This window comes from Callionymus lyra, chromosome 2 (genome assembly GCF_982586985.1).
Source record: "Callionymus lyra chromosome 2, fCalLyr1.hap1.1, whole genome shotgun sequence".
In the NCBI taxonomy this organism is placed as follows: domain Eukaryota; kingdom Metazoa; phylum Chordata; class Actinopteri; order Syngnathiformes; family Callionymidae; genus Callionymus; species Callionymus lyra.
Window position 1 is genome coordinate 30,748,716 of NC_141819.1, and position 21,450 is coordinate 30,770,165.

At 42.4% G+C, this 21,450-nt stretch overlaps 3 protein-coding genes across 3 annotated transcripts in view; 1 reads left to right on the forward strand and 2 right to left on the reverse strand.

The window, feature by feature from the left end:
• Positions 1-10,001, forward strand: part of mast2 (microtubule associated serine/threonine kinase 2) — an 86,857-nt gene extending 76,856 nt beyond the window's left edge. Inside the window, 14 exon segments of the mRNA XM_087784643.1 lie at positions 3-168; positions 722-823; positions 940-1,062; positions 1,133-1,242; positions 1,311-1,465; positions 1,757-1,893; positions 1,977-2,141; positions 2,243-2,470; positions 2,546-2,772; positions 2,883-3,005; positions 3,190-3,326; positions 3,540-3,727; positions 3,805-4,346; positions 5,764-10,001. Of these exon segments, the coding sequence (XP_087640769.1) occupies positions 3-168; positions 722-823; positions 940-1,062; positions 1,133-1,242; positions 1,311-1,465; positions 1,757-1,893; positions 1,977-2,141; positions 2,243-2,470; positions 2,546-2,772; positions 2,883-3,005; positions 3,190-3,326; positions 3,540-3,727; positions 3,805-4,346; positions 5,764-7,074 (3,714 nt within the window). The 3' untranslated portion in view covers positions 7,075-10,001.
• A 1,193-nt stretch (positions 10,002-11,194) lies between these two features.
• LOC148086506 (uncharacterized) lies at positions 11,195-13,726 on the reverse strand. Its single transcript, XM_087784652.1, has 3 exons — positions 13,685-13,726; positions 13,507-13,567; positions 11,195-12,541 (listed from the first exon to the last, which is right to left on the reverse strand). The coding sequence occupies exons 2-3, from the start codon at positions 13,523-13,525 to the stop codon at positions 11,565-11,567; spliced, it is 996 nt and encodes a 331-aa protein (XP_087640778.1). The 5' UTR covers positions 13,526-13,567; positions 13,685-13,726; the 3' UTR covers positions 11,195-11,564.
• Positions 13,727-17,370: 3,644 nt separating this feature from the next.
• LOC148086507 (uncharacterized) lies at positions 17,371-20,513 on the reverse strand. Its single transcript, XM_087784648.1, has 2 exons — positions 20,393-20,513; positions 17,371-18,844 (listed from the first exon to the last, which is right to left on the reverse strand). The coding sequence occupies exons 1-2, from the start codon at positions 20,409-20,411 to the stop codon at positions 17,676-17,678; spliced, it is 1,188 nt and encodes a 395-aa protein (XP_087640774.1). The 5' UTR covers positions 20,412-20,513; the 3' UTR covers positions 17,371-17,675.
• Between the last annotated feature and the right edge of the window lie 937 nt (positions 20,514-21,450).

Genomic DNA, 21,450 nt, shown 5'->3' on the forward strand with positions numbered 1-21,450 from the left:
AGGTGTGTGGGACTCCAGAGTACATCGCACCAGAGGTCATTCTGCGCCAGGGTTACGGGAAGCCAGTGGACTGGTGGGCCATGGGGGTGATCCTCTATGAGTTCCTGGTCGGCTGCGCACCGTTTTTTGGAGACACCCCGGAGGAACTGTTCGGTCAGGTGATCAGCGGTGAGTGATCAACCATTTAATAACAAATAATTAGTAATAATAAATAATACATTTAAATTAAAAGTGCCTTTCACTCAAGGTCGCTTCACAATAAAATCACATAATAGGATGAAATAACACATACAAGAAAAACACACAATACAATAGAAACAAGTGGTGTAGGATAAAAACAACATAATGAAACAAGTTAATTTAAAATGGAAAGCTTAACTTGAATAAAGAGAATTAAACAAAACAGGTCCTTGAACAATAACTCTTGTGGTTTAAAAATATTGTTTTGTTCACGGTAAAAAAATGATAAATTGTAGCAAATAGCTATCAAGATAACAGATATAACAAGCTTTTTGTAAAAGCTTAAAAAATGAAGAGTATATTCAAAAAGTTTTAAAACATTTTAATGTATTTAATTGAAAAAATCTGCTTTAGATACCCTGTAAATATAAAACATTTTACATTTCAAAATATATTTGTCTATATAGCTTAGATTCTGAAAATTTAGTTCTTACAGTTCTCCCTCATGTTGATGTTTTTATAATAATGTCTATGTTGTCAGATGTGATCACGTGGCCGGATGAGGAGGAAGTTCTCCCTCAAGACGCTCAGGACCTCATCACAAGGCTGCTGCGACAGAACCCTCTGGAGAGACTCGGAACCGGTAAGATATTTGACAATAATTAAAGGGAAGACATTACTATGACATATGACTGGCTACTGCAGTGGTATCATTTTCACTCACTGTTTTCGTCACCACTTCTTCTTCTCGCCCCACAGGAAGTGCCTACGAAGTGAAGCAGCACTCGTTCTTCACCGAGCTGGACTGGAATGGTCTCCTGAGGCAGAAGGCCGAGTTCATCCCTCAGTTGGAGTCCGAGGACGACACCAGCTACTTTGACAGTTCGTCTCATCGTCCACCGCCACGCTGCTCAGCCGACTCGACGCCTGACGTGTGCACTTGTCTCTTCAGCTCGGTCCGACCGCTACCATCACGTGGACACGGAGGAGGAGGACGACACCAACGACGAGGAGCACGTGGAGATCCGGCAGTTCTCCTCCTGCTCGCCTCGATTCAGCAAAGTACAGAAAGCAAAAAAACTCTCCTCATTGACATCCTGATGCTGACATCTATTTTGACCTGGACGCAGGTGTACAGCAGCATGGAACGTCTCTCTCTGCACGAGGAGAAGAGGACGCCTCCTCCCAACAAGCGCAGCCTGAGTGAGGAGGGAGGAGACCGCATCGACAGCCTCAGCGGGCTCAAGTCCAGAGACCGATCCTGGCTCGTGGGATCCCCCGAAATGTGAGTCGTATTTACTGTGACTCTAAAGAAACATCTATGAAAGTCAGAACTTTATTTCTCTTAAAATCCTGGTTGTTTTTTCTGACCTCAAACTAATTTTATGTTATGTAATGATTTAGTACGACTTAGGTAAGCTTTTTGTTTAGTGTAAAAACCCTTTAGTTTTCTTTACAAAAACATGTAGCCTTACTTATTCTTCTTTGTAAAATGCCACTTATTGATGTTTCATTTTTTGTGTCATTTACACATTTTCTAGCTGGAAATATAAATGTCTGACCTTCTTTGTCTCAGATTGCGAAAGCGTCTCTCTGTGTCGGAGTCGTCCCACACTGAGAGCGACTCCAGCCCGCCTCTCACGGTCCGGCGACGCTGCTGCTCTGCCATCATCGAGATGCCGAGATTCGCCATCTCCGCCGAAGAGGAAGGAGGTCTGAAGTGTTCCCTGCTTAAGACAGATCTGAAGGACTGAAGCCATTTTTGTTAAAGTCTGGCTGTCTCTGTTTTTCTTCAGGCTCTCAGAAGAGTCCCAGCTTGCTAGGATCTAGTGCAGTCAGGGGCCCGAGGTCTGAGGAGCTTCCCCTTGCCATCCCAGAGCTGCCTTTGGAGAGAGAATTGAAACTGGACGAATCCCCGACCACCAGCTCGACGTCCACTCAGCAGAGCCAAGTCCCAACACGTCAGTAGCAACATAGAACCACTAAAAAAAAGATTCTTACAGCGTAGAACAGATGATCGTACGCAGGATCAGAGACTTACTGACGTTTCACTTCCCTGCAGCAGGAACATCAGGAGAAGTGAGCGCAGCCGCCACCACAACAACTAAAGTTCCAGCGGTCAGCGACTCACCGGCGACCCCTAAGGCCATCAGCGACTTGGCGGCTCGGCGTGCTCGTCACCGGCTCCTCTCCGGAGACGCAGACAAACACACGACCCCGACCTCCCGACCGCTGAACAAAGTCATCAAGTCGGCCTCAGCCACGACTCTGTCGCTCATGATCCCAGCAGGTGAGCGAGGAGTTACGGAGAACAGGTCGCTTTTGTTGACAAGCATCTCACTTTGAACCTCTGATTCGACTCTAGACCACTACACCGCGTCTCCTCTGGCCAGCCCCATGTCCCCGCACTCCCTGTCGTCCAACCCGTCCTCGCGAGACTCCTCCCCGAGTCGTGACCTTTCCCCGGCCGTGACCAACGTCAAACCTGCCATCATCATCCACCGTTCTGGCAAAAAGTACGGCTTCACACTGCGAGCCATCAGGGTATACATGGGGGACTCGGACATCTACACGGTGCATCACATGGTCTGGGTGAGTCGTGACCTCTCAGAGCACAAAGTAGTTTGTTAATGTTCGGTGACTACAGCGAACAAAAGGGAGACAGCAACACAACAAGCTCAGTTTTGTTTTCTCATCCGCAGCACGTGGAGGATGGAGGACCGGCCCACGAGGCAGGGCTGCGGGAGGGGGACCTGATCACTCACGTCAACGGGGAGGCGGTTCATGGTTTGGTCCACACTGATGTGGTGGAGCTGATCCTGAAGGTACAAACATGCACTTTAAAGACACACATCCCAAAAACGACACACACTACACGTGACCATACAAGCCTCGTCACACAAATAAACACTTGCTATTACATTATGAAAACACTTGAACAATTTACACACTTCGGTGCCATGAAGGAAAATCTCGACACAAACACAATAATGATGTTGCTGTCCTCAGAGTGGCGCTAAAGTTTCCATCGCTGCGACTCCCTTCGAGAACACGTCGATCAAAGTCGGCCCGGCCCGCAAGACCACAAACAAGTCCAAGATGGCGAGACGCAACAAGAAGAGCAAGAGCAAAGAGGGACAGGAAAGGTGTGTGTGTTTGTTTTAATGTTAACTACTTCATGAAGACAATTATATCCAATTGGATTTCTTGAATGAACGAGTAAGTAAGCCAATATTCTCTGCTTCCAAATGGAATTTTCTAGATGCACATGAAGCTGTGCTCGCTTGAAATGTCAAATCCTGTTATAGGATCATTCGTGTGAGACTAAAGGTGTGTATTTGTGTGTGTGTGTCCCTCAGTAAGAAACGTACATCACTGTTCCGGAAGATTACCAAACAGGCGTCGCTCCTTCACACCAGTCGAAGTCTCTCCTCCCTCAACAGATCCTTGTCCTCAGGAGAGAGTGGACCCGGGTCCCCCACCCACAACTTGTCGCCTCGGAGCCCCACTCAGGGTTACCGGTCCACTCCAGACTCCGCTCACTCGGGTGAGCCCTCAGTTGTCTGATGAAATCTGCGTGTCAATCCCAATTGTGCTTCTAATCATGTTATTTTGTACCTTCAGTTGGCGGAAACTCATCCCAGAGCAGCTCCCCGAGCTCAAGTGTCCCGAATTCCCCTGCCAGCTCAGGACACATCCGGCCCAGTTCCCTTCATGGTCTTGCGCCCAAACTGCAGCGCCAGTATCGCTCTCCCAGACGCAAGTCTGCTGGCAACATCCCTCTCTCCCCTCTCGCCCGCACTCCCTCCCCAACGCCCCAGAGCAGCTCACCCCAGCGCTCGCCCTCGCCCCTATCAGGGCACCCCTTGGCTCAGTCCATGGGGGGTCAGTCGTTCCCAGTGAAGCTGCACTCCTCTCCACCGCTGGTCAGGCACATCTCCAGACCAAAGAGTGCAGAACCACCTCGCTCGCCGCTTCTCAAGAGGGTCCAGTCTGCAGAGAAGCTGGCTTCCTCGCTGACCAGCTCGGCCTCCTCCTCCTCTGGAAACACGTCTGCCGGTTCAGTGAGTTCAGGTGTGGGGAATAGAAAGCACAGTCTGGATATTTCACATTCAGACTTCAAAAAAGAAATTCTGCAGAGAGAACCAAGTCTTCACAGTCTACAGGTATGACATCTAAATTAACAATTTTATCTGCCAAATATCAGTTGAATGTCAGTTAAATTCAATGTGACATCTCCGTCAATACTTTACATTGCATTAGTAACACATCAGTCTGCCATTTAAAGGGGGATGGTAGTGGCTTATAGATAGTCAGGCCTAGGTGCTAAGTAGCTAGTGTGTTGTCATTAAGTAGCTAGTGTGTTCTCAATAGTTAGCCTGTTCTAAGTAGCTAGTGTGTTCTCAATAGTTAGACTGTTATAAGTAGCTAGTGTGTTGTCATTAAGTAGCTAGTGTGTTGTCAATCGTTAGCCTGTTCTAAGTAGCTAGTGTGTTCTCAATAGTTAGCCTGTTCTAAGTAGCTAGTGTGTTGTCATTAAGTAGCTAGTGTGTTGTCAATAGTTAGCCTGTTCTAAGTAGCTAGTGTGTTGTCAATAGTTAGACTGTTATAAGTAGGTAGTGTGTTGTCAATAGTTAGCCTGTTCTAAGTAGCTAGTGTGTTGTCAATAGTTAGCCTGTTCTAAGTAGCTAGTGTGTTCTCAATAGTTGGCCTGTTCTAAGTAGCTAGTGTGTTGTCATTAAGTAGCTAGTGTGTTCTCAATAGTTAGCCTGTTCTAAGTAGCTAGTGTGTTGTCAATAGTTAGCCTGTTCTAAGTAGCTAGTGTGTTGTCATTAAGTAGCTAGTGTGTTGTCAATAGTTAGCCTGTTCTAAGTCGCTAGTGTGTTCTCAATAGTTAGCCTGTTCTAAGTAGCTAGTGTGTTGTCATTAAGTAGCTAGTGTGTTCTCAATAGTTAGCCTGTTCTAAGTAGCTAGTGTGTTGTCAATAGTTAGACTGTTATAAGTAGGTAGTGTGTTGTCAATAGTTAGCCTGTTCTAAGTAGCTAGTGTGTTGTCAATAGTTAGCCTGTTCTAAGTAGTTAGTGTGTTCTCAATAGTTAGCCTGTTCTAAGTAGCTAGTGTGTTGTCATTAAGTAGCTAGTGTGTTCTCAATAGTTAGCCTGTTCTAAGTAGCTAGTGTGTTGTCAATAGTTAGCCTGTTCTAAGTAGCTAGTGCGTTGTCAATAGCTAGCATGTGCTAAGGATCTAGTGTGTTGTCAATAGTTAGCCAGAACTAACGCACTAGCTACTGAGAACAGGCTAACTATTGACAACAGGATGTACTAAGTAGTTAACATAAGTAGCTAGTGTGTTGTCAAAATCTAGCATGTGCTAAGTAGCTAGTTTGTTGTCAATAGTTAGCCTGTTCCAAGTTACTAGTGTGTTGTCAATAGCTTGTGTGTGCTAAGTAAAGTGTGTGTTGTCAATATTGCACATGCACATGTATCAATTAAGCTGTGTAGTGTTTACACAAGTGTAATATGACATTGATAATTTGGCCATTGGTGCAAATACTGTTTCAAGCCTGCATGTCTCTATCTGCAGGAGTCTGCAGGAGAGAGTCTGCTGTCCTCAGCAGGGCGTGGCGTCGAGAAAGGAAGTCTGCAGAAACACTCTTCATCCCGGAAAATTGGACGCCAGGAAGGGGACGGGGGCCTTGGTTCGCTGGGCCTCGTTGCAGGGAAGAGCAAGTTGAAGGACAAACTCTCTGCAATACGCCAGGACAGAGCCGAACGGAGGGAGTCACTTCAGAAGCAAGAAGCCATCCACGAGGTTGACTCATCCGAGGACGAGACGGACGACGGCTCAGAGGACAGCCAGGATGGACGCAGGGTGACCACCTTTACCCCTCCCCTGCTCCGGCCCACCACAGTCCGAACAGGCCCTGGCAGGACTCTCCCTTCCCTGTGTCTCTCGCCGAGCACGCCTCATGCCACGTTCAGCCCATCTGGTCGACCTGTGACCTCTCACACCCTGGCACCTGTCACTGAAGGGAAGTCCAGCACAGGTAGTGCCACTGCAGCTGCAAAAGATCCTACAGCTGAGAAAGGTCTGGATCTAAGCGGTACCACTAAACCCCCCCAGGGTTCCCTTCCCTTTTCCACTGCAGGCAGTGCATTCATCTCAGTCAACAAAGAGACTTTTGCAAAGCCGACCCCTCCGCTGGACTTTAAGACCCCTGCGCTCAAGTCCAGTCCATCAGCACCACAAGTAGCAGAGCGCATTCTAGAAAGCAGCATGCCCACTAAAGCGCCTCCCAACACCCCTGAACCCATCACTAATTCCTCAAGTGCAACAGATATCAGGGAGAACCAGCGCCCCTCTTGCTCATCTCCGAGTGTCCCCAAGGAGAAAAAGGAGGCAGACAATCGTAGACTTTGTGCCACCACTGCATCAAGCGTTTCCTCCACTTCTGCCTCTCTGGCCTCTGAGAGCTGCGTTGAAAAAGTTGTGTCGCAGATTGCAACGGTTGCCAAGAGTGTCCTGGGCCCGGTCAGACTCAGCAGCCCGTCGGATAAAACGCCCCACGGTGTCGCCTTAGACATACCTCCCCATCCCACGACACCGCAGTCTCCTGGGCTCTCACAAAGCCGGCTGAGAGCAGAGCGAGGGGCTTCTCCCGCTGCCCCTCAGAGACCTCCCAGATCCACTCATAAGGACCCCGTACCACTGCCATGCAAGGAAGTTCCAAAGACGGGGGTCTCGTCTGCTGCAACGGCAACCGCTGCTACACTTTCTCGAGCGTCTGCTGCAGTCGGCGCTCAGACGAACCCTGAGCCTCAGAGCAAGAAGACTGTAACACAGAAAGCAAGCACCGCGGCTGCCGCCCAGCAAGACACAGCCAAGAAGACATAGCAGCGCCGAACCACTCAAAAACTGCCTATTCCAATGAGTCCTGGAACCGTTGACCACATGATGAGCGGTGGACGGATCCAGTATTTCCTGAGCGTTTCAGAAGGCGTATATGTTTCATTCCAGATCTCCTGTGCTACCTGTGAGTCCAGACTTTTTAGAAGTGGACTGTACGGACGGTGAAGACTTCAGACTCGGGAGGGAAAAGAACGCCAGCGCTTCAGCATCTTTCAGTCCTAAATTTGCACCAAATAAAATCTCTATAACACTGGCAACGAACTGCCGTCGAGATCCTCTATGTACATATCACCCCTAAAACACGTCAGATGTTGAGTCGCCGCCGTTCTTTTCCGGCTCCTGTGTCTTGCAGCCGTTTCATTCCTGGACCAACTTGCTGTGTTCTGTTTCTGTTTTCGGCTCAAAAGTTGCCAAGCTTTGTGTGTGTGTGTGTGTCTATGAGGGAGAGTGTGCGTGTCATGCATGGTTATCCGTGTGAGTATTTAGAACTCTATATCTGTTTTATACACAACTGTGCTGAGCCTGTAAAGTCGCTGCTCTCTTGTTTTGCTCGAGCGGTGAAAGGAAACCATTTCAGGGGAAGCAACTGAGCGAGGGCTCTTGCCAAAACTCGGCCACATTTGAGGTTGTTGTGTTTTCGTTGTACAGGTTCTACTCTTGACACAAAACATGAATGACCCTTGACCTCTTCTGGACTCTAGGGCTTAAAACTGTATGGATTTAAAACTCTCACTTTCTCTGAAGAAGCTCCTGGGAGAGGGTCAGATGTTCACCACGTTGGCGCTCAAAACCTCTACCATGTATGAGGGAAAAGCTAACTGCTTCAAAAAGAGCTTCAAACTAGCCTGTGTATGGAGGTAGAGAGCTACTCTCTGGTCTACCAGGATGTTCTCCTCACTCTGACCTTTCTTAACCTGTGTGACGGAGAGGATGTTTACTTATCTCTGGATGTCAACTAAACGCCGAGCTACAACTTTTGTCGATCTTTTGACGCTTCATTATCAGGAGCTACATTTTCAGAGCTTGCCATCTTGAAGTTTACGCCACTGTATGTCGTTCGATCTCCGACGTTACCTGTCAGAGCTCGCCGTTGCGGTGGAGAGAGATTTAGCTCACACTACCGTGGCATGTGTGCTGAGAGAACCTCTCGCACACACTTGTGTAGGGCAGGTATCAAGCTTTATATTCCCGTTGACGCACATGTTCTAGAGCTCTGTGTTGCTTAACTCATCACAACTGGTCGTTCTCTGTAAGTGTTAGTCAGACGAGGGGTCGATGTTGGTGTCGGTGGCTTTGAGATAACTTCCCACTCATCAGTATAACACACACGCGTGTGTATTTTCTTATCGCTCTCGATCATCTCAGACCAGAGAGCTCTTTAGATGTGTGTGCAAAAGCTTGTGTGCACAGTTGTCAGTTCAGTTGAGAAATACCTGTGACTCGGGTCAGATCACGGCCTAGAGATCTCTACACGTGTCTCTGTGCAGACGGATGTGACTCAGACCTCTGGATGTGCAGACGCTTCTTGTTTGACAAATCTGTTTGTGTTCGTGCTCAAATTAAACCACTACACAAGTCTACAAACCTGGCCCAGTTACGCAACTGTGTTCATTTTGCCTTCATACACACACAACATGTGGAGCATCGATGACTTGATTTGTCTGAGAGGTTGTGTGAAGACACACCTTCATGTCCGTCAGTGGAAACGACAGTAAAGATTCTGATTCACAGGGTACACACACACAAACAATCACACACACACACACACACACACACACACACACACACACACACACACACACACACACACACACACACAGACAGCCACACACATGTACTCCGAGTCTGATTGTAACTCAAACATATTTAGCCTATTTGTGTTTTTGTTTACATCTCTGTGTTTTTGTGGTCTGAACTCTATGGTGTCAGACATTTTTTCAGCCGATGAATCTTAAAAATGAACTTGATGAAATTGTCTAAATCATAAGGTGTGCGTTTTGGAACATGTCAGAATACACACACACATTGTTGTGCATTTTGTTTGTATCAGCGGGCGGCCATGAGAGCACAGGCGGGTCAGTCGACAAGAAACAAATATTTTTTCAAAATGTTATTGAGCCACAGCTCACAAAACGTATCTCAAACATTACAATGTTGTTGTTTTTTTTGTGTGCGAGTGTTTGCTAACCAAGGTCTGTGCATGTTTGGAAAATATGTTGCCTTTTTGTGTGTGTGTGTGTGTGTGTGTGTGTGGGAGCATTTATAATTCTGAAATGTTTGTTTGTCCTGTTTGTTTGGGAAACTAAAGAATGTGCCCTTGTGGGATGTGTGTGTGTGTGTGCATGCAAGGTTTGTGTATCTTTCTTTTTGTGATGGCCATTATTTCTGTTTCTAATGTGCACTTTCATGGTGCGTGTGTGTGAGCTATCCATGCTGCGCACATATTGAGTGTGTCTTGGATATTGTTTGAGTCTACTATATATCCACGTGTATACAACGGTTGTGCACATTACTGTGTGTACACTATATGTGGTAACACTCTGTTGTTAGTGTGCACTGCTTATAACATTACAGTGTGTGTGTGTGTGTGTGTTTGTGTGAACTGACCATTCGTCTTTGCTACAGACTGATCAATACTGTGCAAGCTATGGATTCTCTTTGGATTTTTCAAGACTATGCGTCGACCTCGTCTGTGCTCTCAGGTGAACTTGTGACATCATCGCGTCTGTGCACAACTCTTGTGTGTCACTGATGAAGATGAGCGGGACGAAGATTGAATAAAGCACGCCCCGGCGTCTTGTTTCGTAAAGAGACGGGCTTCAGTTAAAGTGCAATATCTTTTTACCTTTGATGTGGTGAAAGCATGTTGTCAAATTGACCTGCGACGATAATAAAAGTTTTTTTTTTTTATGTTTCCTCTCGTCCTACATTTTTTCTCACAGATTCATTGTTGATTCGTAACAACGATGTTAGATTTTCCAGTTGAATGAAGTTTTTCTTGATGGAGTGTTTTACTCTTATAATATTCTCCATTAACTTCAAGTGATTTACAGGGGAGGCCAGTGCTGCTCAAAGCTACATGATGCTGGGATTTTAACATTTTGTTACTGATTGGCCACAACTGAGTTACCAGCTTTACACTAATGAAACAGTAAAGACAATAAGTTTAATTATTTACCTGATATCTCTTTTACTGGCTTAGTTCTGTCTGTGCTACTTAGATGGTGGAATATCATTTTTAAAAGTAAGTAAGTAACCTTGTATATTATGTAAAACAAAAATGTCATGGCTGCTGCTGATCCAACAATCTTACTGTGCAGGTGAGTTAATGCATTTTAGAAGATCTCAAATGAAAAGATACTGCCAAAAATTAGTGCAAATACATTAAGTCCCTCCAAAAAAATATATTCAAAGAATAGACTCATTTTATTTTTCAATCTTTCTGTAGTTTGTCAAGGGAACTATTGACATGCAGTATTTATATGGCATTTATTACATGACAACATTGACAGAAATACAGTTTTCAACATAATTGACTCAGTTCAGTGCTAATTGTGGTGCAAAGGGCTGGATGAATTAATGTTCAGAAATGCTTCTCCAACCAGATTACTTTGGTTTAAATTGATTATAATTAAAATCAAAAACATGTAGATCTGTTAAAACCGTATAAAAATATGTTATGAAAAACCCGTGAATATTGAGCATATCCAAATTGGAAGAAAAACAAGTAAAAAAGCAGCAGAAAGAATCAGCCATTTAAACAGATCATTAATAATCATGAAAATAAATGAAACTGACGTTTTTTTAATGGATAAAGCTTTAACTGTTTGAAATGTATACGTTCATTTTTTAAATTTATAGTTGGCTACAGATCAAATTTTTTATTAGAGTCCATATGGTTAATTTATTAACTTCATCTTTTATTTGGTAGCTTTAGACCAGTCTCAAATTCACAATTCTCAGAAATGTCAAACCATTTGAGTTACCACACTGACAGAAGCAGAACTTTTGTTATTAGCATTTCTGTGGGTTGCATCTTTGTGCAAATAAAAGTACAATTTAACGCAAAAGTACACTGCATATTGATATGCACACTCTTCCTAAATCAGAATCAGAAACTTTTATTTCCAGTGTTGTAAACACAACATCATACTGTTTTGTGGTATCAGTGAAGAATAAAATAAGATGACACAAAAATAAAAAAAACTGAACAACATTAATCAAGTATTCATGTAAACGGTTAAATAATCATTGCAGTAAATTCATAAACATAAAATGCTTCCCCTTTTACAGAAACATCTGCTTTATTGATACACTTTGTACAATATTATGCTCATGTATGCAGACGCAGTTACCACTTGTGTCAACTTTTAATTTGCCATGCAGGACTTCAGTGGACACATTTCATAAGTTGATGACATGGATTTTCATCTATGTGTAAAGTTATTATACACTGACAGCAGAATAAACGTTTGTCAACAGTGTGCCTTCATGTGTCTCTTCAGGCTAACTCTGTGTTTAAAAGCTTTATGACAGTGAGAGCAACTGAAAGGTTTTTCTCCTGTGTGAATTCTCATGTGGTCCTTAAGACTTTTTCTGTGTGTAAAACAATTGCCACACAGAGAGCAGCTGAAAGGTTTTTCTCCTGTGTGAATTCTCATGTGGTCCTTCAGGCTGTTTCTGTGTGTAAAACTGTGGCCACACAAAGCACAGCTAAAAGGTTTTTCTCCAGTGTGACTTCTCATGTGATTCTTCAGGTCCTCCTTCCAAGGATAGGATTTTTCACATAGAGAGCAGGGATAGGATTTTTCTCCTGTGTGCGTCCTCATGTGTCTTTTCAGGCCGCCACCCTGTGTAAAACGTTTGCCACACTGAGAGCAGCTAAAAGGTTTTTCTCCAGTGTGAATTCTCATGTGTTTTTTTAGGCTGTCATGCTGTGTAAAAGAGTTGCCACACTGAGAGCAGCTGAAGTGTTTCACATTTTTCTTCAGACTGTCTCTCTGTGCAAAACAACAAGATATTATGTGTTGAGATGGTCCAGACTCTGGAGCGCTTTTGATCCCACACCCAGAGCAGATCATTGAATTGAGCCCACCATCATCATCATTAATCCCTTCCTTGACGTGATCTTTTAAATTCTCCACATAGTTTAAACCGGACTGAGTGTTCCTTGTGTCTCTCCAGTCTTCACTGTTATCAGTGTCAGCTTCAGAAGATGGCGAGCTTTGGTGGTCAGGGTGTAGATGTGTATCGCAGCAGCTGACTTCTGGTTTCACTTGTTGAGTCAAAATGTTTCTTGTTTCATGATATTCACTCTTCACATCAACAGGTATTTGAATAAACTCATCGGCATCTTCTTTAATAAATTGAGGTTTTTGTTCTTCCTGATTCAGACTGGAGCTGCACTCCTGCTCCTCACTTTCTTCTTTAATCGCCAGCAGTTGCTGAACATCTGCAGAGAAACAAACACAATTGAGTCGCTAGAGAAATTATTATTATTATTATTATTTTATTTTTTTTATGAACTCTCGTCAATGTTGTAGCAGAAGATGACTTATTATTCAGTTTATGTACAGAAATAGATAAACCACAGACCTCATTAATGAAAGACAACATTAAGAAAAATAGTTCAAAAGTCAAAGTGCAGTTCATTCACTCCCATTAGGAAAGAAAATTGTTGGATGATCCCCAAAAATGATTAACTGAAAGAAACAATCTCATGATAAAATCCTATTCGCATTTTACCGACTAGTTTTGTCACATGTAAGACTGTTTGTGTTGTGTTTTTTTTTGTTCTTTAGATGTTGTCATCATTTACCTGTTTAACAATGACAATGATCCAAACATTTAACACACTACAAGCAGGGACATGCGGTCAGGTGAGTCATGTGCGGCAGTGCCTCACCTCTCAATGCGCAATCCATCACAAACTGCATTGATACATGCAATTGACGCGCACTGGTTGCTGTATCTCTGAATGTCGCCAATATAATGCTTGCAGATTCATTTATTTGCCTTGATGTTACACAGTCTGGCTGATGTCTTTAACTATTTAAGTTTAATGTTTGTAAGTTACACATATAGTTTTGCTGATGGGAAATAAAACCGCAATAAAATACATAAAATACTCTGCCGCGCTCAAAGGGGCTTGATATTTAAAATGAATTTGTATTTATTGACATATTATAATGATTTAACTTTTAAATTCACCTAAAAGACAGAGTTGTATATACATTTTCCACTATAACCCTATGTGTGTGTGTGTGTGTGTAGAATGCTGTTGAGATATGAAATAACCAGTAGCCAATTAAATAATCTACCCTTGGTTTGTATAATTCAGCGCACGTCACTGACTACAAGAACCAGTAACTCTAAAGTGTGTTTTTTTAGTGCGTGTGCGCGTGTGTGTTTGTTTACCTTGTCTTTTGATTTCCATATCAAACGAGATTCTCTATCGTTCTCTCTTTTATGGTCGAAACTGTCAGCAGATGATCGTTGAAAGGAACACAGAAGCGCATAAGTATAACAAGATTATAACATTTTCTTCATAATTCTTGTCACCTAAAGAATGTAGCAAATGTTTTATTCTACGAACCATCTTTAGACAGAGACAAGAGATTCCAGCGACCACCATTTCCTGTCTTTCCTCTTCTTCCTTCTCCAAGTATCTTGTAATAAGGTCACACTGTTGCCCTCTAGTGGCTGAAATAGTGAACTTTAATCTCATTGATAGTATTCAGGCTTTGAAATCAGAAAATATCTTTCCACAAAGGAATTTGTGTTTCAAACATAGCAAAACTATCTTTTTACGGAAGTAAAATACAGCCTATACTTTTTAATGAATAAACATTCACACTTTCTTCTTCGCCTTATTATTTTTTGTTTGTTTTATTTGTTATAATGTGTTGTTGATTCTTCAAAAGTAGCATTAAACGATTTAACTATTACTGTTTTGGGTCAGACAGAACGCTGGATTCGGACGCAATGACACTGATGGATCCTCGACTCAAAAAGAAAGACACTAAGGGCTAATAGAGAGAACACAAAGCTCACTCGCTCTTTTTGTGGATGTCAGGACCAGAAGGAGTGAAACCTTAAAAGACAAAATGTCACTCATTTGCAGCCGCACCGCACTGTGAGCTGCTGCCATGAGCCCCAGGAGGAACACAACATCGCCTGCTGTCATCACATGACGTCAAGGTTCCATCAGCTGTGTTGTCAGCTGGATTAATGGAGAGAGCACAGAGCTCGCTCGCTCTCTTCATGGATGTCTTTACCAGAAGGAGCGAGATCTCAAAAAACAAAATGTCCAGTGGGACTTGGTCGAGAGATTCAAAGGTCAGGCCTGCGAGAGAATCCAGCACCAGCTGTAGATCCCGCTGAGGGCTGGAAGGCCTCACAGGAGGTCGAAGCCTGTAGGCCCCCCGTAAGAAACGCACCACCAGAGAGTGGGTACGTGCCGAAGCACCTGACGTGCCTTGTTGCTATGGCCGATGTTAACACTCTCAGTGTCACCACAGTCTGCCCGGCAAATGTTGCAGGAAAGACAGGACAGCAGGGACCAATCAGGAGCTGTGGTCCAGGGACCTGTCTGTACACCAGCAAGAGAACATCCCTCATTTGGAGGCATAAAGCTTACGTGAAGGTCCTGGGTGTCAGAGAGTAGTCGAACAGGAGTTGAGTGTATTGAAACACTTGATCCTTGGGGGCGAAACGCAAGTACTTACGATGTCTTTTGACTATCGGAATGTGAAAGTACGCGTTGGTCAGGGTGATAGATGTCATCCAATCTCCTGGACTTACACCTGTCAGCAGCTGTTTTACCATCAACATCCAAAACAGGCGAGTAGCTATAAACTTGTTCAAATAGCTGAGGTCCATTATGGGGCTTCATCCACCGGTCTTCTTTGGCACAAGGAAGTACCTGGAGAAAAACTCATCATCTCTGCTGCTGGAACTGAACTTATCACCTCCTTCTGCAACAGAGTAGAGACCTTGTTTCTCAGACAGGATAACTTCTCCTGTTCCGCCACACGTGTCCAGAGAATCCCTGAAATACTTGGGGGTTGACGGGCAAACTGGAGCGCAAAGCCCTGCCTGATTACTTCCCTCTGCCATCTGGAATAAAGTAAAACCAGGCGAATAATGTTCTGTCAGAACCGAAGCTCTGATGACAACGGGTTGTCCCTCGGCCCGCCACCGTGACTGTCCTAGGATGGACCGATGACGAAAGGGCAGCACACGAGCCGCGTCTCTATCTCTTGAATCAACAGAGCATGTACTCGAGCCGGATTTACTAGAACCCCCCTCAGTGCGTAATGGCGCAGGGACGCTTCTTTCCATGGCAGTCCCGCCCAGAAACACCGGGTCACCAAACCCGGAACCGACAGTCTAGTAGGGGAGGAACGCCCAGGACGCAGACTCCAGACTGAGGGAGACACACCACAGGGACTTGGGGGCGCCGACCACACTGGACTGCCCACCGGCGCCAGACGCCAGATAACCGGCGCGTTTTTTTTTAGTTTTTTTTTTAGAATCCCTTATTAGTCCTGCGAGGGGAAATTCGGTAGTGCTTTTGACAGCCATTCACACATACTGATGGGAGTAGGCTGCACACCTGCGCCAAGTCTACCATCAGGAGCAATCAGGGTTGTTTGCCCCGGTCTAGAGGGCGAGCACCAAATAGAACTTAATATAACTTTTGCACCATGTGACCAGGGCTTGGTTCTCAAAACCTCACCTACTGTGTAACAGCATGAAACACTTATTAACATCTATTGAACATTTTCTGTGATGATTGGTTTAATATTGAACAGCAATGACTCATGTGGTGAAACGCTCTGGTTTTAACAATGTTCTTCACTTCGCTTCACTTGCAATTGAATATAAAGATAAGGTGTTGACAAAATATATACCTTCTTACGATACCAATGGTGGAGGTTTCTGGGGCATGGCAAGGTGCCATAGGTTGCCCTGAGCAGAAAGCCAAGTCTGCCTTGGGACATCTTCCACACGTCATGCCAGCTAATGGGTCTTCTGAGGTTTTCTTCCCCAGTGGTCCAGCTTCTTTGTCATACTTGTGATACAGCTTTGATGAAATACTGCTCCTGGTTTTAACCTCCTCCTGAGCTGTGTTTTTTTTAGTTTTCTCTTCATGGTCTTGGACCAGAGGCGTGGGGAATCTTTTGTGTTCGAGCCTGTTCGAGTCTGATGTTTACATGTAAGGTCAGCCCTTACCCAACTAAAATAATGATATGTGTCCTCCCTAGACACGCATATCTGTTTAATTATTTCCCAAAACCTCAATGATTTTACTAACAAACAATAAACAATGAAAATACAACACTAAAATACACATTTGCCTCTGGGTGAAGGTGAATGACTTCCCTGGCTTCCAGAAATACGCATGCATTGGTGGAGGTTGTTCACCTTCACCCAGAGAAAACACAAGGGACACCAAAAACAAATTTTTCGGCCTTTGGGTCACCTTGACCTTGAGATAACACAAGGGTTAAAAAGATCCAAATACCTCCGTGGTACTTGTCTGTAATGTCCATCCTTTATTGAAGCCTCAACATCAGGAATTGTTCAGATAAAACTTAAATAATCCTGTTTGTCGTGTAATAAATTAAATAAATGAAGACAAATACATTTTGAATGATTAACAATTATCTATCACTAAAATAATAAAGTAGGATAACAAGTAAATGTTTTCCTGATCACAAAACACACAATAATTTGTAACGACCTATGTTTAAAATTGTGTAACCCATGTCTGTACCAAGTTATTAAATGAGTGGTAGTTAAAGACAAGTTTGCAAAAAGCAATAACTCACTTAGGACAGAATTTTTTGCTGACCCCTGAAATGAATAAAGTGTTCAAAACTCGTTTAATGGAATATAATAGGTTTGGACTGCGGTGATGCTCACTGAATGTAAGAACTTAAAAATAACATCATTGTCGGAACAGCTTTGTTGAACGAGTACCTTTAAAGAAGAAAACATTCAATAAGTCACGATCATTGCTTGATGCTTGATAAAATGATCAAAATTTTGTTTTCAAGATGTCTAAGTGTAATTAGTAATTTTTTAATGAGAATATTTTTTCTAAACATCTCCAAAAAGCAGGAATTCTGACTCTGTGCCCTGAACAAGTATCTACTGCCGTTTACTTTGGCTGTGTGTGAGGACATTACTGTAATTAATTAATCTTCACCTTGACAGTTCATTGCAACAAGTGTCTGCTGCTGACCATAATTTTTATTTATTTTTATATTTATATTAATAGTTTTTTCAGACTACTGCATAAAGCCTTCTCCAAAACAATTCAAAATCATCAATTGAGTGAGGTTTTGGACTTGGAAATGACTTGTTCATGAGATAATGAGTTCAGTTTTTTATTAATCAAGGCAATGTAATTTTTAAATATTCCGGTACCTAAAAATACCAAAAAAGAACAAACCTACTGATTACGGCTTTTACATTTTTTTTGTTGAACTTAAACCTGACGAACACTTATAACCACCAGCAATTTAGAGTCCTTAAAAAAATGATTGTGTCCCTGGGCCAACAGGTTTAAAACTTCCCTATGTAGCAGTTTTGTCATTGGAGTGAGTCCTCGTGTGTTTCTTCAGGCTGTCTCTAAGCCTGTAAGATTTACCACAGTGATCACAACTGAAAGGTTTTTCTCCAGTGTGAATTCTTACATGTGTGTTCAGGCTTTCATTGCGAGCAAAATGCTTACCACACATGGAGCAGCTGAAAGGTTTTTCCCCGGTGTGGATTTTCACATGTTGCTTAAGGATCACTCTCTGTGTGAAAGATTTACCACATTGGGAGCAGCTATAGGGTTTTTCTCCAGTGTGAATTCTCATGTGTTGTTTCAGGTTTTCCGTGTGTGCAAAACACAGACCACATAGGGAGCAGCTCAATGGTTTTTGTCCAGTGTGAATGCTAATGTGTTTCTTGAGGTTGCCTTTCTGTGTAAAAGATTTACCACAATGGGAACAGCTGAAAGGTTTTTCTCCTGTGTGAATTCTCAGGTGAATCCTCAGGCTCCTCTTGTGTGCAAAACAACTATCACAATGGGGGCAACTGTAAGGTTTTTCTCCAGAGTGAACAACCATGTGAATCTTCAGGCTCCTTCTGCGTGTAAAACATTTACCACAATGACAACAGATAAAAGGATTTTCTCCAGTCCGAATGCACCTATGAATATCCAGAGAGTATCTCTTTTCGAAACATTTCCCACAAGCTGAACAAGTCAAGCAAGATTTCATGTGGTTAGTCAGTCCAGACTTTGAAGAACATCTCATCCCACATCCAGAGCAGATCAGCGATTTGTCATCATCATCGTCATCGTCTTTCCTTTCACTGACATGAACCTTTGGATTCTCCGCAGAGTTTAAGCCTGACTGAGTGTTACAGGTTTCTCTCCAGTCTTCACTGTCATCAGTGTCAGATTCAGAACACAGCGACCCCTGCTGGTCCGAATAGAGACATGTATCTACATCGATGACCGTGTCTGCTTCTCCACAAATGCCTTCATCAACTTCCGTTTTCATGTGTTGAGTGAAGCTGCTGGTTGTTTCACCACATTCACTTTTTACATCAACGTGAACGAGCGAAAACTGAGTGACTTCTTCTTCTTTTTCCTCTTCTTTGATGAGATGAGTTTCTTGTCCGTCGTGATTCAGACTGGAGCTGAACTCCTGCTGCTCAACTTCTTCTTTAATCACCAGCATCTGCTGAACACCTGCAGAGACACAAATACATGCAAGTGACTGAACAATCAAACAACTCTTGTTGATGTGTAAAAAGTTTCAAGGTCCAAAAAAGATTTGTTTTATTTATGCTTATGTGCGTATTTAGGGAAAACTCAACAAAGAGCATAAAGTATTTAATTACAGTATATGTGTGTCACCATGGGAGAAGACTTGCCTCACAAGATCACAAACCAGGAGCTACTCACTTATTCGCTACAATTAATGGATGAATTTCCATTGTATAACTCTTATTCGATGGTGTCACTTATTACAACTTTTGTTCATGTATTGTAGAAACAGAATCAAACTGAAGACTAAAAGAACTAAGAATCAATGGTTGTTTAATAAAACATTTTTTTTCTCAGTTACTGACACAAGCACTGTCTTGATAACATGGATTCTTTGCTACTAAAACCTTGTTCTCATATTGAATGTCTACTATGTGGTACCATAAAGTCCATATGAGGCCTGAAGGCTGCTTTTCACTGTCACTACAAGAAGGAAATTCATGCAAGAGTGAGGCATTCATATCCCTGTAATATGATTAGTTTTATTGTTTTTCTTTACAATATATCATTGTTTTTAATCATTTCCTACTGGAGACCATTTCGAATCACCTTCCTCCTCAGTCTTACAACAAATTAATATTACAAATATTGATGGATGATGATGATCTCATTTTAAAAATGATGTCACGTTTCATTGAGTTTGTAGCCAAATATTATAATGCAGAGAGTGCCATTTAATGGTCTTTTAAAATGATGACACTGAATCAGGATTCAGCTCCAACAATTGATGCTGCATCATGAGGCCTCATCAACCATCACAACTTACAACAGCAGAAAATGACGTAATCATAATATCACCTTGAATCCCACGTTCACTCGTACAATCACCACACTATGTTTTTTAGAGAATGTACGAATGAAGCAACAAAACAATCGAAATATTCGACTTTTATACCTTCTTGCTGTACATTTCCTTATTCCCCAAACTGATGCAAAAACAGAGCAGTGTCACCCACATTCTAACAAAAAAAGACGGCTATAAACTTTCTAAAAAACATTCTTGAGTGTGAAATGTAAAACCAGGCTGAAGAACAGTTTCTTCACAGGTGCAGACCAGCAACAGTCGCTCTGTCTAAAGGCAAATATATATATATGTGTGTCAGACATAGTCTGACATGTTTAGACATAGCTATATAAATAAAAATGACTTACTTACTTACTTGCTTTTACACAAGCCAAGGGAATTGAAAACTACCGGAAGAACAAAGGCCAAAGACAGAAACTTGAATAAAAGGTCATAAATGTGTATTAAAATGTATATCGTGAATGCGATCTAGACAAACCACTCGAGATTACAGCAACGTTACGGAACCTACTGAAGATCATTTCCAGCACAGATGACACTTTATGGTTGAAATTCACTAGTTTGATGTGTATAAGTTTGTCACGATTATTTAAGTGTTGCTGTTGACATGTCGACAATATACTTTAATATCCACGCTTTTACTACACAATAGTGTGTTTGTGTACCTGTGTATTTGTTCTCCATCTCCTGCAGGATTCTCTTTCGCTTAAAGAAGCTTCTTCAATGTCCTAGGAGAAGAAAAACATATATTTTCCACTTGCGTTATTCCACTGAAACCCATTTCCTGTATGTCACGTGGGCCAGACCTCGTCTTCTTCGGAGGTCGTTACTTGTGATTAGTTCAAACTGTTGCCATCTAACGGCTACAATGTGTACTTCAACATCGTCGAGCTACACCGGTTACAGGGCGTTAGGAATAAATTAGCAATTAAATAATCCAAGATCCTTCAGAAAAAAGATTAAATAATATTTTTGAAAAGAGTAAAAATCTTGATACATTTTTTATTCATTCATCTATTCATTTTCCGTGCCTCATAATCCCGGATCGATTATTAAATATAATATATATATATATATATATATATATATATATATATATATATATATATATATATATATATATAAGTTGTCCTTGGTGTAAGTGAGGGTTTCTGATATCTCTGTGCTGTTTGAAAGAGTGGCCACCTGTTCAGGGCATCCCCTGCCTCTTGCCCTAAACAGCTGGGATAGGCTCTTGACCACCACAGCACAGATAAGGGAGCAACCGGGTAACACAACTAACTAGGTTACTTTTTTAAATTCAAGCAAGCAGCTCAGTCTGTTCAATATTAGCAAAGTCTAGTTTGAGGATATTGCACATAAACATATCACAAACGTAGATTCCAACTTAATAAATTAAATATGATAGAATAAAGAACCCAAGAAACGTTAGGTCAAACGTTTTCACAACATGAACACTTATAGTAAGATGACTTTTTTTAATGCAAATCCAAAACAGTTAAGTCTGTGTATTTCAGGATCAACTTTATGCATCACAAACAACCACCAGAGATTGAATCTGATCAAATATATTTAATGCCATTATTCTTATTAACCAGTTTAAGAAGTTCTTATTTTAAGTCTGTATTTATTAATATTATATATGCTGTGCTAAAAATGAAGAGGATTATAATATGTGAATTATATAACCAGCTACAAATATAATTTATATTTTACAGAACGG